Source organism: Vanellus vanellus, assembly GCF_965231255.1.
Source record: "Vanellus vanellus genome assembly, chromosome: 4".
Classification (NCBI taxonomy): domain Eukaryota; kingdom Metazoa; phylum Chordata; class Aves; order Charadriiformes; family Charadriidae; genus Vanellus; species Vanellus vanellus.
The window spans coordinates 63,860,620-63,876,564 of record NC_138909.1 but is presented as its reverse complement, the minus strand read 5'-3'; the positions used below and the strand labels follow the sequence as shown (position 1 = coordinate 63,876,564).

Sequence of the window (15,945 nt, the reverse complement as noted above, 5' to 3'; positions counted from 1 at the left end):
TCCCGCACCTGCCTCCGAGCCCCGGCCCTGCCCGCCACCGCGGCGGGAGATGGTGGCCGCGGCGAGGGCGCGGGCCCGGCGCTCGCCCCTGGGTGAGCCCCGCGGGTGGGGGCTGCCCGACACCCCTGCGGCTTCACGGCGGGGCTCCGCGCTCGACCGGGGCGGGGCGGGGCGGAGAGGGAGAGGGCGCAGCCCCCGGTGGGGTGGTGGAGCGGGGAGAGCGCGGGGGGCTGCGGCTGCCCGGCCTGCGTTCGGGTTCGGGCCCGGGTCCGGGTTCGGGTTCGGGTTCGGGTTCGGGCCCGGGCTGGCTCCGGCCGCCTGGTCGAGCCCGGGGCCGCCTGTCGGAGCCAACCCGGTGGTTGTCCGGCCTGCCCCGGCTCCCCCCTCTCCGAGCCCCCAGGGTTACGCTGCCTTCTCGAGCTAGGGAATGTCAGGTCGTTAAATCAACCTGTTAAAGAGCTTTCTGCGCTAGATGACGTTAAGTTTCTGGGTTTGGAAGAAGGGGGGTGCCATTGGCAGCCACTTACGCGCACATGTGTGAGGATGGTGCTGCAATGGCTTATGGAAACAACTGCATTTTAGGGGCATCGATTAAACTACTTTTGTGTGCTGCTAAACACAAACTCCAGTTAAAGTCTTTGTACGCCTGTACGATACTGATGCTGATTGGGAGCAGATCAGTACCCATTTTGCCGTGTCTCCTTCTCACACGTCTTAAAATCTAGCATGACGTGGCGGGTGTTGACACGTAAAGGACTACGGTTATCTTCGGGCTTTGTGCAAACAGGTGCACTTTCACAGGGTTATGTGGAATTTCTGCGGGGGTGACCTCAGGGAGGGTCCTGCTGAGATCTTTTTCCAGTAAGTGAAAGAACGGTTTCTTACCATTTCTGTAATATTACGCTACTGAAATTTTTCACTTTCCTACTAGTTGTGATTGCCTCCCACAGTGATTTTTATCCCAACATCTGATAGGATGACTTAGGCTAACTCCTTCACATTCAGCAGGTTTTAAGAAAAAGATCAAGAAAAAATCTTTTACGGCTTTTCTAGCTAAGTTGCCCCACACAACGAAGCCTCTACATCTTTCTTGTTGAGCTCTGCCTAGTTTACGGTAACTTTTTGGAATCTAGCATAGCTGGCCTCTTTACTATACTGGGAAACTTTTATATTTAAATCTCATAATCACACTCATTGTGTAATCCTTTCATCCTCGCTCTACTTTGTAGTCAGAGATTATACATAATTAGCTCTGCCTTGTCAGAGATAATGGGGAGGGAAGAACTAGGGTTCTTCACCAAGTGGGAACATTTAGATAATGCGCACACTATGCAGTGCGCTGGAGACCACTGTGTGGAGGCAACCAGGTGGTAACAGGCTCATCTGTGGTCTGGAAGACTTTACTGTCAGCAGTCTCTGCCACAGCTGTGTCGGTGCCAGGTCACTCAGGGGTCTTTGCACCGCGCTCCTTCCTGGATGAGCCTCCTGAAGGGTTTGCTAGGTGTGGTGTAAAAGCAGACCCAAACGTGCTTCCTGCATTTTTGCAGCACATGTCTCAACTAATACCCAAGCACCAAAGAATACAAAGAAAAGTTTCTTGAATAACCCTGTGGGAGCCATTTTGCAGAACAGGTACTAAGGCAGTAAAGGGAAAGCATGGCTGAAGCTAGCCTTATATATTTACTGATTCCTATATTGGATCATGGGCAAGGTCTTGTCCTCCAGGTACATGACACATAATTCCGATAATTAGAAATGTACTAACAACTTGGATGAAGCTTTTAAATATTTTGAGAATCGTAGTGAAAAAGCCATTAATCCGAGGTGGATATCCAAGATAATTTTCAGTTCCATTTGTTTAAGCTTAGCAAAGTTAAAAGCCACCCAAGACAGATCTTCTCAATATAAGCAATCTTAACAACCAGCTTCCCTGGTAATCCAAAGTGACAATTCTGAATATTTTAGACGGATCAGGGGACCTGGCAGAAGTGCTGTGCTGGTGGCTGGCCCTCTGAGCTGAGTAATCCTCAGTATCCTTGGCAGTGCATCAAGCCGGACGCTGACTGCAGAGCAGAAAGAAGAAAAGCTGTTTGAAGCCTTAGAGACAAGAACTTCAGCATAGAGGATAATCATGGTGTATATCCAAACACGCACTCTCAGAGTACGTTATAACGTACGTAGCTGTAGAGATCAAAACCAGCAAATGCTGCTTGCTGGTCTTGCTGCTCAGGTTTGTGAGTCCATCTTCAGGACGGGAATGTTTCTGTAATAAGCTCCTAAACATTTTATTCATTCCCTGGAAACCACTGTGAGCTGCCTTTGTTGTTCTTCTGATATTCGGGTACCTCCATAAGAGGTAATAAAATTAGCTAACTTTAAAAAGATACAGAAACATCAGGCTGTTGCAGCACAAGTGAACAATAATACGATGAACAGATGCCAGTACATTTTAGTATATGCTTTTTAGTCCTGATCCTAGGAGCGTGTGTAAATAGCATGACGTGTGTAAGTCAGTATCTTAGACCAGATTCCACTTGCGGAAGGGCCGAAGGATACACCCTGTAAACAAGGTTTGTTTGTAGACATGTATGTAACTTTGAGAACTTGGTGTAGGGGAGTTGTTACCATTACAGCCTTGCTGGTCGCTATTCAGTAATCCACATCTGCTTGCTGTGTGAAAAAATCCTGGTATTTTGGAGTTTGAGTATAGCATATAAACCTGCTTGTGCAGTATTTTGTTATTGCTGTGAGGATAATCACGTAAACTTAGGTTCTCTGCTTAACATGTTTTGTGGTTTGGGTTTTCTTTTCCAGATTTTGGTGCCATCCTTTGGAAAGGAGACATTACGGACAACAGCAGTTAATCCACAGTTTGAACAAAACATGGATTATGTGGACTTCATTCATTTAAACATTTTAGAAAAGAAAGTTCTTAACAACTCTGAGGTTTCAGTTCGGTATTTATGTTCTAAGCCTTGTATCATCAACTTGGAAGCAGTAGCTTCCTCCGAATTCAGGACTGGTGTACCAGTATACAGAAGGAGATGGAAGGATGAGAAAAACCTTTATGTTAGCAGAACCCGACAAGTACATTTGAAATTTCCAAGCATCATGGTTTACAGAGATGATTATATCATCAGAAACTCAATAATAGTGCACAGTGTGATATTATATGCATGGATTAGTCACAAATCAGTTAGCAGCTATGATGTTGAGCAAAATGAAGACTACCAGGATGCAGTTGCCAAGAATTACACTTTTTTAGAAGCAGTTCCACCTTTTGAACGCCCATATAAGGACCACAAAGTTTGTCTTCAGTGGGGTGCTGACTATTTGTGGATGCTCCAGGCAAACAGGATACCTCAGTGTCCTCATGAAAGCGGTAGGTGTAATGTCACTATTTTTCCCCAAGGAAACTAATGGGACCCAAGTAACACCTTTAGTAAGCTGTTAGAAAGTGCATAACTGTAGTAAATATTAAATGTTATGTAGAATGATTTACTTGGCCAACATTGTTGAATATATAAGCTTCATAACTGTGGAGTTAGAGTTGCAAATGACTGAAGTCATCATGTCCTTCGGAGCTAGCTTGTTTCATCACAGCCAGCCTGGAGATTTGTAGCAGCATGGCCTTCTATTTTCTAAGTGTATTCAAACAACTTTATTTAAAACCCACTGATGTCAGCGGACATCATGCCTTTGTCTTCAGAAAGAGTTGTTCAGTCCCTTATTGAATTATTTCAGAGTCGGTCCTGCAGTTGTTACATATATAATTCTCACATAGTAGTCTACTTCTGCTTAAGATGATAGCCACACACTCAGAAACATATTTTTAAGTCTTTATAGTGCAATAAACTATATAGTACTTTTTTTTCTTTTGTCCCAAAGCCATTATGGACAATCACTTTTGTTTTAAAAATCAGTAGTCTGAAATAAAAAAGTGTCTTGCCCAACTGTGTAAATTACTGAAAGTCACAACTCTGCTTTCTAGATTTTCTCAGAGTTCTGGGTTGTTTTTTTTTGTCTGCCTATCTCTAGCTTTAGACCTTCTGACAATTATTTTTGTCCTCAATATATATTCAAAGCAGAACCTAAAAGCAAAAAGGTTATTTGCTTCTAAAGGATTCTCTCCTTGAAAATCCCATAATGGTATTTGTGTCATTTGTTTTCACTACACTGGCATGTAAATGCACTGGAACAAACAGGGAAGCAATGATGTTGCTGCCTTCAGGGGCTTTCTAAAATACTTGCTGGAGGCAGAGCATGTGATCTCACAACACACTCACAACAGTGTGAACATCTTGTGTTTTATCTAATTATACTATAGATGAAAACACTATAACAAGAAATAGGAGGAAATAACATTTTATTCAGATTTATTAAAATAAGTTTGTAACAAATTGCTTGGGTTTTGAGGGGAGTTGTTGTTTTGGGAGTTTTTCTAGGAAAGCTGATGATACATAATGGCCTTGAAGATCTTTTTCTTGTTTCTTAGCAGGGACAGCATTATCAGATTTATTACAGGATTATGCATATCAGTTAAGAACAGAATTGGTATCTATTCATACATACAGTATAAAATGGAGAGCTGAAAATGGAGAGCAAGTCCAAGAGCCGTGGAGTAATCTCATGTAGGCATAACCAATGATAGGGTGAGATTTAAACAAATAACATAAATGAAAATTTTTTCCTTACTAACTGGTCCTTTAAGTATCTTAGATTTAAATGAGTCTGTTCTTTCCCTGCTTTTAATACCAGCTGGAAATGGAGTCAATTTCACTTTCCCATGGGTTATTTGGTCCAAGATTGTAATGTGTTTAATAACAGTGAGTGAACTTGTATTTATGGAATTACTGAAGGTTTGTGTTAATTTTTAATCTGTTGTGTGATTCAAATGTTTGACTGTACAAGTGTGAACTAATTAACTAGTTATTAATGCTTGTTTTCTGGCAGATTAAGAAAGATTGTATTTTGCAGATGGTGTCCAGATTCTCAACTTCATATATGCTTCCAGTGGGGAGAAAACAGGAATCGTGAAGAAATTTGAACAATTTGAAAACAGAGAACTTGAGACAGTCAGGCAACATCAGATTGATTATCCCATGTAAGTATAGGCAAATAAATGAAGTGGGCTGTAATTGATTATTGAAGGCTACAGAATATACTTAAACTCTTAGGCTATACCACGAATTAAAGATATGCTGCTTACTAATTTGAGAAAAGGCTGAAAATGAAATGAGTTAGCAATTCCTCCTGTTGTCTGATTTCAGTTTTGGAAGGGATTAAGCTGAACCACAGAAAGATACTTACGGTACGTGTTAGTGCAGTGCTGTGTAAGAGACCAACATTAGGTGTAACTGTGCTACTCAGGTACAGTTAGGAGGGTAAGTTAGCTGTTACGTGCTGTCATTATCAGACTGCTGTCTCATGACTAGCTAGCCTGAGGTTTTCTGCATTACAGAGAGATCTGCATTTCAAACATCATTTGCAAACCAAGTGCAGAGTAGGGTTTCTTGTGAGGGTAAGCAGTGTGGAGCTGCTTTTTACTTATAAATTCACACTCTAGTTTATTTTGCAGCTGACAAACTCTTAGTGATGAAGTTCCCTGCCTTAGGTGGCCTTCCAGCTTGAGTTTATACTATTTCTTCCACCATCCCTGTGTAAACTCCTGGTTGGAGAGGAGTAAAACCCCTTAGTCCCTGCCCACCATTCAGTTACAGAGGAATCACTCTGTGAAGATCATCTTTCTCTACTCTTCTCCCCCTCCCCAAAACTGTCACAACTCTTCAGTTGTATTTTACAACTTTAGAAGAAAAAGTATATATAGATGTATAAATATGTCTCACTTCCACCAGATGCTGTCACCCTGGCATCATTATTACAGAAATAGGGAATGATTGCAGCAACTAGAACTTGTCTGCTGGTTGTGTTTGGCCTGTGACCACAAGAAGAGTGCCAAAGAACACTTGCCAGATAGCACAGATGGCATACAAATTACTAGCCCTCAGACTCTGAAGCCATAAGTACAGAGCAATTTTTAGCTCCTGGCTTCTTTAGGATGGGTGACAGCCTGGTTTGTACAGCCTGCTGCCCTTTGCTCACCAGCATGGTTGCATTCTGCTTCTGGCATTGAGGCACTGGAGCTCTGGCTTGAGAATATATGGCATGAAGTTATGCTGCTCTTTACCTGCTCCACACAGTTCCACCCTTTCTTGCCTTCAGATGGTGTCACCAGTGTTAACGTAAAGCATTGCCTTTGTATTGCGGTTGCATGACAGCCTGGGGTAACTGTTAAGACGAGAAAGAGTTTTCCTTCAGCTGTCCGTATGTGAGCAGTGGTTCCCCGCTGCGCCAAAAGGCCAACAAAAGCAGATGGATCTAACTGAAGTTACTCATTTGACTTCAGTCAGGGATTTGTAAAGAAAGAGGACTGGAGATAGACAGCTGTCGTTTGAGGCTGTGGACAGCCTGCAGCAAGGATGGGCTGCAAGGGACTACTCATGCTGTATGGCATTCTGCAGCACTGGGGTGTGTGAAATGAGTCAGCATTGTCCCAAGACATTTGTCCAGAACAGCTATGTGCTCAGTCTGGCAATCAAGGATTAAATGGAGACTGTGGCATTTAAGTTTGCTGTATTGCCAGAAATGAAAGATGCAAAGAGTGATATATAAGCATAAGCAGTATTTCTGGAAGCACAGTGTTTGCCTGAAGGTCATAGCGATCAATTTACAAGTGATCATGATTTACAAACCCTTCTACCTCATCCGTGTACCATCTGTGGAAGATATGGTGTTATTAGCTATTTAAGGTGTAGGCTCTACTGTGGAAAACTTCACCACTCTTGCATTATTTTTTTTAAGCAGGAGAGCAGGTGTTAGGCTTTCAGACCTACATTGGTTTAGTTTAGGAAAAGATACAAAGTACTGTATGTTTAGCAATTTCTTGAGAGAGAAACAAGCTAAGCTGACCCAATTCCGCAGTATTATAAACAAATATTTATATTTTTTCTTAATTATAGAAATACAAAAATAGTATCTTTTTCTAAAAGTCCCTAAGAAAATAGAACTTCTTTATCAGAGATGATAATAATTGAAATGCTTTGCTGGGTTGTACATTCATTGGAGGTAGTTTTCAAAGGCATTCAGCATTGGCTTAAATGCTATGGAAATGTTACAGAAATAAGTGGTCAAGTTCCTGTTAACAGCACCAAAGCAGATTTAGTCTGGCACAGAGGAGCTCCTTAAAATTTGATACTCTGATATAAATTCTTCTTTTAGTGCCTCAGCCAGCTTTGTACAGAAATTTCTCAATAGATAGCGTTGTCAGGTCTTTGGGTTTTTATTTTGCACTGCTCCATAGTTTGCACAGACTCCACCTTTATTTATCCTGTGATAACTCTGTGACTGTACTACCCAGAGGCTGGATTCATTTTTAACTGCTTCTCCCAAGCACATTTTCACAGTTGACATTTAGTATAGAGGACATAGCTTAATTTTTACTGGCTTCCACAATCAAGATCACAAGATCATGCGTTTGGGGATTTTGTACTGTAGCCTGCATGCAGGAGGTTGGCTCCAAGTTGTCTCGGTTGTGTTTTCAGTTCCCTACTGATGTGGGATCTGGCAGTAGCTCTGACCCAGCATTCTGGAATTCATTCAGATAACACTCCCTTACTCTCCTCTCATTTCGGTACCACAAAAGTGCACGGTTAAAAGGAGATCACAGATCCAAGAGTCTTAAGTATTGTTGCTCTGAAGGTTTTCACTGCAGAGGATGTGTTCTGTTCTGAAGATGACATGTGTGAAACAGGTTTGCTAGATTAAAGTGAAATGCATGCTTTTTAAATTATACAGGGAGTTTTCTCATCAGGAGTGGATTTTTTGTTTATTTTTGCTCATGCAGGTTCACCGTTTCAATCTGGCTATATTTACTCCGTCACTGTGAAAAGGATCTGTGTGGTATACTCTATTTTATTGATCCGAAAGAAATGTATAGTACTCCTGCTGTATTTCTAAGTGAGGAAGGTAAGGGATATTATTATCAGCCTTCAGAAGGGTTCTAATACAGTCTTTATAGATCTGTGCCTAGGAATAACATTCATAAATATATTTATCAGACCTATTTGGTGAAATTGATCCCTTGCAAAATGTTTCTTTTTTACTATAGTGTCTCAATAGGAAGCAGCTACTAAATTAATAGGGTAAAACTGAGAAATAGTTGCATAGCATCTAGTCTTGGTTAACTTCAGAAAATTTCTGCTTTTTAGGAGAATAGGTTGAATCTTACAGGTCAGGAACGTACACTGGGATTTAACAGTTATCTCAATGAACAACCTTTGTTATTATTATTGAAGTATTATTTTAATATTGTTCTCAATTCTTACATACATGCTACAAGAATATTTTTGAAAATTTGGAATAGCCTCAGAAGAAGTCCAAATGAATCAAGGTCTTGCCTATACTGTAGTGTTCAAGAAGCACAGTCTATTTTCCTGATCCAAAAAAAAGTTAAGAGGTAGCACTATCTCAGTCTAGCAACACTTGCAGTAGAGGAACATTCCTGCCAGAAGATGGCTCTTCAGCCTCTGATAGAGAATGAAATTCAGCAGCTGGTTGCTGGCTGGCAGGCTCACAGGGGAAATAAATGTGCAGTTTTAAGAGTGCACACCTGGCTTTCTCATAAGACATTACATTTTTCCCCCTTCTTTGCAAGTTTCACAACTCATGTTTCGCTCTATGTTATTTTTGCTGTTTCTATTTTCTCTGTCTTGTAACCAATCTAGATAATTAATCTGTCCCTTAGAAACTTTTCTTTGAAGAACAAACAAAAATGGCAGCTCAACTGGGATTTATCAGCTTGATATGAGATTTGCTTGGAGAGGTTTTGTGGCCAGTTTTATTCTCAGTCTAAACTAGTTTATCATAACCTGTTCTAGTCTTAAGAGCTCACACCATGAGCCTAGCCTCTGGAGGTCCAAGTGGTGGAGGGTAGACTCATCTTGTGCTTGATTGTTGCACGCTCACATGCTAGCTGTTGAGTGTTGAGTAGATACCATTGTCTGCTGTTCCCTTCTGCTGTTTGCTGCAAGTCATACCTGCTTTCTGGTGTCTGGGATCAACTATGTCACCCTCCCTGTCTTCCCTAAGTTTAGTGTGTTTATCCTTCAGACAGTTGGCTTCGAATCTGTGGTTTCATGTGGGAGCCTGGGCATTAGTATCGAGATGCATAACTGAAATGTGGAGCACATTTCCCTGGGATTCTCTGAGAGCTGATGTATGGCTTGGTGAGTGCCAAGATCTCTGCTGGTGATGAAGAGGATGAAGAAGACAGAATCACTGTGCATAATACATTAGGAAGCCCATTCTTAATGTTGATATTTCTGTGGTGTTTTATTTCCTTTTTCTTCTTTTGTTGCTCTGTCAGGTTGTGTGCACGTTCAGATGCACCTCATGAGAGGAGATGACCTTGCAGTGAAAACTAGCTTCAGCCTTCCTCTGAAGCAGTGGTTACGACTGGATATCTCTTTTAAGGGTGGACAGGTATGCATGCTACTGAACTATAGGATCAAGGCTGAGATTTGTCTAATTTGATTATGCCTCTGACAAACCCCTTAATAGCTGAGGCTGAGAGAAGTACTGTAATTTGTATATGCTCGCATAGCAAAAGAATGAAAAATCTAAAACTAAAAATTGTCTGGGGATGTTCAGACCATCCGACTTTGGGAAATCAACTTAGATGTGTAAGATAAGAGCCTAGAATCACTGTGCATGCAGTGGCTGCAGTTGCTCTTCAGAGACTATTGACTGTACAGGCAACCAGGACTCCTGGTTTAGATACCTTATCGAGATACTTTAAGTCACATGGTGTGAATAGCTCTGAGGGAGTTTGCACTTGGATGCTTAGGTGTTTTGACCATTCTGATATGAAAATTTAAGTGTCTGGGCTTCTGTACAGTAGCATGCCACTTGCATAGACGTGTTAGCTAACAGGAAGCATGTGCAGTTTCCAAAATTTGCATATTTGACCAAGTGGCATAGGACTGACTACCAGTAAAAGACAAAAAAAAATACTGCAGTATTCCTCTCGTAAATAAAATACATAATTTACATTTTAAGAAATCACAACTGTTTTTTCACAAAACCTTCCAAAAGCAGCTCTGAAAACACAGGCTCCATGCTCAAGTTCTTGTCCGAACCTCCAGCTATTAAGATATTAGGGTGTGAAAATAATAAAAAATTTGTCTTCTATTTCTCAACTTCTTTCTCCTTGAAAATGCTTGAATAGATTACATTCTGCATTGTAAAAATAATTTCTAATGGCAAGAACAACCAAGCACATTTAAAGTATGAGTTAAATGACTGATAAAGCTGAAACAATGCTGTACTGAGAGAGCAATGTACAGACTAAAATACTGCTATTCCTTTTGTACCCTACCTTTTTTAAGTATGTAAGTGGTGAGCAGATTGATTGTCTTGCAAGAAAATCAGGTAGAAACGTGTATTTAATTTTAATATAATATGTTTTTAAATATATTGTTAAAAGGAAAAGTGAAAAAAGTGTTTTATAGAATCAGAACTGCCTTTTTCTGCTTAAAAGCAGAAAATTTGAAATTGTTTAATTTGTTTAAATTGTAGGTATAATTTAAGTTCTTGGGAAAGGGAAGAGCCCATGGATTATGAAGCTCAGTTTCAGGTGCAAATGTGAAAGTTACTGTGAATATACAGGGTATATTAGTCTTGACTTGTTGGAAATTTGAGGATTGCTTGTATGATTAGATTAAGAAAAAATATTCTTCCATCACAGAGCAGAGTGAATTTATTCAGGTGTGAGATAAAACCTGTGGTCAATAAATATCCACTTCTGGACAAAATAAGGGAGCCATGAAGAGTTTAATGAGCACTCTGGTGGAAAAAAAGAGGAAGTAGGATCAAACTTTAAAACATATCGGTACTTAGAACCATTCTCTGGAACAGATAAAGCTGTGTTTCAGTTCCATCTTATTGACGTGTCTTCCTGTAGTAAGGTTTAAATGCTATGATCCTCAAAAGGTACAGAAGAATCTTCTTATTCAGGCACTTCATGTCCAAAGAAGAGCAACAAAGCTTGTGAAGGGTCTAGGGCACAAGTCTTATGAGGAGCGGCTGAGGGAACTGGGGTTGTTTAGCCTGGAGAAAAGAAGGCTGAGGGGAGACCTTATCACTCTCTACAACTGCCTGAAAGGAGGTTGTAGAGAGGTGGGGGTTGGTCTCTTCTCCCAAGTAACAAGACATAGGACAAGAGGAAACAGCCTCAAGTTGTTCCAGGGGAGGTTTAGATTGGATATTGGGAAAAATTTCTTCACTGAAAGGGTTGTCAATCATTGGAACAGGCTGCCCAGACTGTTGAGTCTCCATCCCTGGAGGTATTTAGAAGACGTGTAGATGTGGCACTTAGGGACGTAGTTTAGTGGTGGACTTGGCAGTGTTAACTTTACAGTTGGTCTTGTCCAACCTAAATGATTCTATGATTATTTCACTTCCATTGATTTAGATACATTTAGTCCAGCATGATCTGAGACAAAATATATAAATTGGGGAGGGTTGGGAAATTGAGGCATCAAGAAATCAAGAGCCAGATTTTAAGAGCATCTGAAGATGCGGATGAATCCCTAAAAATACCTAGGCACTTGAGAAAATTTTACAGGATTGTTTTGTGAGTTCTTAGGCAGCTTTTTACAATACAAACATGTATGAAAATCTTATCTTGTCTTCCTTCTCAAGCATCTGAATTCCTTTAACCATTCTGGCACTGAAAGTCTACTGAAAGTACATCTCCCATAGAAATAGGATTTGAACACAGATTTTTAAATCATGGCCTGTTACATTAGCTTTATGGCCATTCTTTGCCTGTAAGCTACAATTTCTTGAGATCAATATTGTCTTCATTTAGCATCTCTGCTATATAAAAGCAAAAGAGCCTTTCACACTTTGGAAGAATAAAAGCTTCAGCAAAGTACAGATGTCTCATAACTGAACACAGGAATGAAATAGCTGTAGTAGGCAACATCTGTGCTATTTGTGCTATTTTTTGTCGCTCATGGTTGGCCAGGACAGACCAGTGCCAAAGCTTTCCATTAAACTCTTCTGATGTGTATCAGATATATGACACCATCCTCTTTAGTGCAGAGGAGATGCAATAAGCTGAAGTGACTTAATGAATGTGCCTTGTAATATTTCATTTATTATAATTAATATTTTGTATTCTTTTAGATAGAAGTAAGCAGTGTTGGGAAGAATTTGAAAAGACATCATCACCAGTCTTTTAAGTAAGAAGCATTTTACCCTTTTCTGAGTAATATGTGTTTATGTATTCAGATATGGAAAATGAGAGGAGAGCACAAGTTTGTGTCTGGGGTCTTTTTCCACTCTATGCTTACAAAACCAGTTTGCATTTCCGTGCTTGCATTGAGCATGCACTGAATAATTTTGTTAATGCTATGAGATAGTTGAGTTAACGTGCTGCATGATCTAGTACTAGAGTGTGATAACCCTCACTAAAAACCGATTGGAAGGTCAGTGGCATTAGGATCAGTCTTCAAATGAAGTCTTGGCTTTACTGAAGTCAAGGGACATTTTGCTGTTCCTGTGAGAGAGCTAGGATTTCACCAATGAAATTGATATCTGCTTTGTTTAGGGAGAGAGCAAAATTTCTACCAAAAATGTTCTTGCTTTATCCTTTATTCTAAGCAACCGAATAAATTCTTTTAAATGGATCTTTAATTCTTCTCTTTCACTGTAATTTAATATTAACTCTTCCTTGTGCAAATAATTAAAAAAGCCCCATCTTTTAATATGGAAACTATGTAACAGTAAATTGCATGGTAGAATTCAGTGTTGTTCCTTCTCTGCTATGATTTACAAACCAGAAATTGTAAATTTGTAGATAGTAACTCTAGGAGAAAGATAACTTAAATTTTCATATGCCAGTTTTAGAAAAGTGCAAGGAAGAGGTGAAGCTGAAATCTTTGAGGTTGTGTAATGATGCATAAAACACCAGAAGGTACTACAGGTCAGAAAAATAAAGCACCCTGCTGGTTTATTATGTTTGTAGACAAGGCATTTGTTAAATTTACTCCAGAATTTATCACACTGAATTGCAGAGTAGATTTTGAGAGTAAACAGATGAGAAGAGAAAAAGATACTGCCAATGAGTTTTAGGCTGTCAGTTACAGAAATTCTGAGATACAAATTTCTTTTTTTCTTTCATAGTACGTCTTGGTAGCCAGCTTACTTCTCTTTCATTTTCTACAGTTTTAGGGAAGATTTCTATTATGATGACACTGCTGGATACTTTGTTCTTGGAGGCAGCGGATATGTAAATGGTATTGAAGCGTTCTTTGGACCTGTGAAATACTATCGTCTCAATGTGTTGGAAACAGAACAGGTAAACAAAAGCAGTATTTGGAAGTGTTTAAATATTAGCAGCCAGCTATGGATGTGTTTGGGCTTTTTTCAACTGAAGCTCTGGCCAAGCGATAAACTTGCTATGAAGTATAATAGTACCTGGGGATATATAATCAAAATATGATCAGTTTCTGTTGAAATCTAGAAATGTTAATTACCACTTCCAATGCTAAAAGATAAGGCTTCTAGAAGCAAATATGTAAAGCAGTGTTCCTAAATCTATATTTGAGGACTTACTTCCAGTATTGCTTTGTTTCCTAGAGTTTTTGATGATACAGTATTGAACACGCTTGATTAATTTATGGGTTTGTTGAAATTGGTGCTAAAAGTCACCAGTAGGCTTGGTCAATTTTGGAAGTTCATCCATGGTTTCTGGGATTATGCTGACTGTTTGAAGTTGTAGTCTATTGTGGCCAGCATCAGGTTGCCTGGCACATTAACATGATGTGCCAGATAAGCTGATTGTAGTAAACAATCTGTTTCCTTTTGTTATGTGCCTACAACACTTCTTTCTGGCCAAGCATAGACAACAACAGATACTGTAGATGCTATTTATCCATCATTTGCCTTTTTATAGATTTCTAACCCTCTTCATGACAAAGAAACAGTGGAACAAATTGAACTCTACTACGAGAGATGTATGGACATTCAAGAAATAGTTTATGAGTACAGATATATTGTAAGCCAAGGCGAAAAAGCTCAAAGAAATTGTAAGTGTTGATCTATGAGATACGAATTTTAAACTGTGATCTTTGGAGACCCACTTTCTTTCATTTTACCAGGATCTGGATAATGGTCATCAAAAGTGAACTTTAAATCATCCATAAGAAGAAAAAAGGCAATTTGAAGCGTTTAGCCTTCTTACTGTTAGCTAAAACTCTGGATTTGTCCCTGTGAAGACTTTTGTGCCATGCAATGCAAACTTAAATCATGTTCTCGATATCTCTTCTCTATTAAGAGAGGTGCATAAAGGGACAAAGAAACACTTTTAAGTTTACATGTAAGCTATTCAATTGCCTGTCTTCCATTTCATTCCCAAATGACCCTAAAGGCACATGTATTTTAAGCCCTTTTCCAAAAATGCGTGAGTTTTGCTAGAATGTCTCTGCCACAGTTGCCTAATGTGCAGTAATTGACAGATTTATACCAAAGCAACCACTTTAGTGAAGGAACAGTAACATAGCTTATGTGTGAGTTGAAAACTAGCTTATGTTTCCAATTAGAATTTGATTGCATGCATTGTGACCAGAGTATGGAAGAGAGTAGAAGAAACGTTATGTATTTGTAAAGGGCCTATGCTAGCTGTATGAGTTTTTAGCACTACTTTGTGTTAAGGATGTGCTCATCTTGTCCATTAATTTTTAGTTTACCCTAGAAACATCTCTTTTTTTATACCAGAAGCTTGTTTTAAAGACCATTCAAGTCAGCTTTCATGTCTTAAATGTGTTGTTTTCTTTAGGTTACTATGAAAACTATTATTTGGAGCTGATTCACAAATATGGAGAAAAATCCAAATGTGATGCCTTCATGTGGGGAAAAGAGCTCAAGGAAAAGCACCGCACTTTGTTCAAACTGTTAAAAGAGATGGATTTCAGTGCTCCAGATGGTAATCATATTTTATTTTATTGTTCCCAAATAACTTCACAATATATGTCATGTAAGTTAGTATGCTTTGACTTCAGTTCATGTTTTATACATATTTTTCATATCAGCTAACTTAGTAAAGGATTGTCATGTGGCTTGTGTGTTGTGCTGCAAATGAAGGATGGCTTATTATGTAGAAGGAAACAGAGACATCCTTACATTTTTAGTGGTTAGTTACTTTGCGACAGTCTTTTTGATTCTTATTCACACTTCCTATTCAATAGTACCTTGTATCTCTAGGAATCTTGGTTGCCTGCATTGAGAATACTGTTCAGCATGAGAAATAACTGAATCTGTCCCAGTCTGATTAAATGAAGGAGGGGAAATCACTTCTTGATTTTAACATTTGCAATAACTGTGCATCCTATGTTTTATTTTTAGTGTTAGAAGATGGAAGTGATACAGTTCTAGAAGTTGGCCGGAGGATATTTGAGAAGGTTGCAAAGGGTCTGTCCAGGGCTGATGGCCTGAGCAATATGGGCTCCTCTGTTCCTCTCTTGCTGGATTCCAGTTGTTGTGGATACCACAAGGCTTCCTATTTCCTTGCAGTTATATTTGAAACAGGGCTCGGTGTGTCTGTGGATCGTACGAAGGTAGTATACTTAATATGTTTGGTTATGCCTGTGAAATTAATTGTCTGTAAAGGCAGTTTAGAAAATGGATGAATTTATGATCAATTTAATTAAAAACTGTGAAAGAGCCTCCGGATCTAGGCTGTGTTTGAAGGGATTCCCCAATACAGATACTCCTAAATAGCCTGATGGCAGTGAAGTCTTTATGAAGTCCTGATGGTTGGAATCTTTATCCTGCTTATCCAGAACTAGGAAATCAGTGATTTAGTAAGACCTGAAAATGTCG

At 39.6% G+C, this 15,945-nt stretch overlaps 1 protein-coding gene across 1 annotated transcript in view; it reads left to right on the top strand.

The window, feature by feature from the left end:
• Positions 1 to 2,938: 2,938 nt before the first annotated feature.
• SEL1L3 (SEL1L family member 3) overlaps positions 2,939 to 15,945 on the top strand; it is a 34,152-nt gene continuing 21,145 nt past the window's right edge. Inside the window, exons 1-9 of the mRNA XM_082482574.1 lie at positions 2,939 to 3,382; positions 4,978 to 5,104; positions 7,904 to 8,025; positions 9,425 to 9,540; positions 12,250 to 12,305; positions 13,291 to 13,423; positions 14,021 to 14,153; positions 14,903 to 15,049; positions 15,469 to 15,680. Of these exons, the coding sequence (XP_082338700.1) occupies positions 3,112 to 3,382; positions 4,978 to 5,104; positions 7,904 to 8,025; positions 9,425 to 9,540; positions 12,250 to 12,305; positions 13,291 to 13,423; positions 14,021 to 14,153; positions 14,903 to 15,049; positions 15,469 to 15,680 (1,317 nt within the window). The 5' untranslated portion in view covers positions 2,939 to 3,111. The remainder of the gene's footprint in view (positions 3,383 to 4,977; positions 5,105 to 7,903; positions 8,026 to 9,424; positions 9,541 to 12,249; positions 12,306 to 13,290; positions 13,424 to 14,020; positions 14,154 to 14,902; positions 15,050 to 15,468; positions 15,681 to 15,945) is intronic.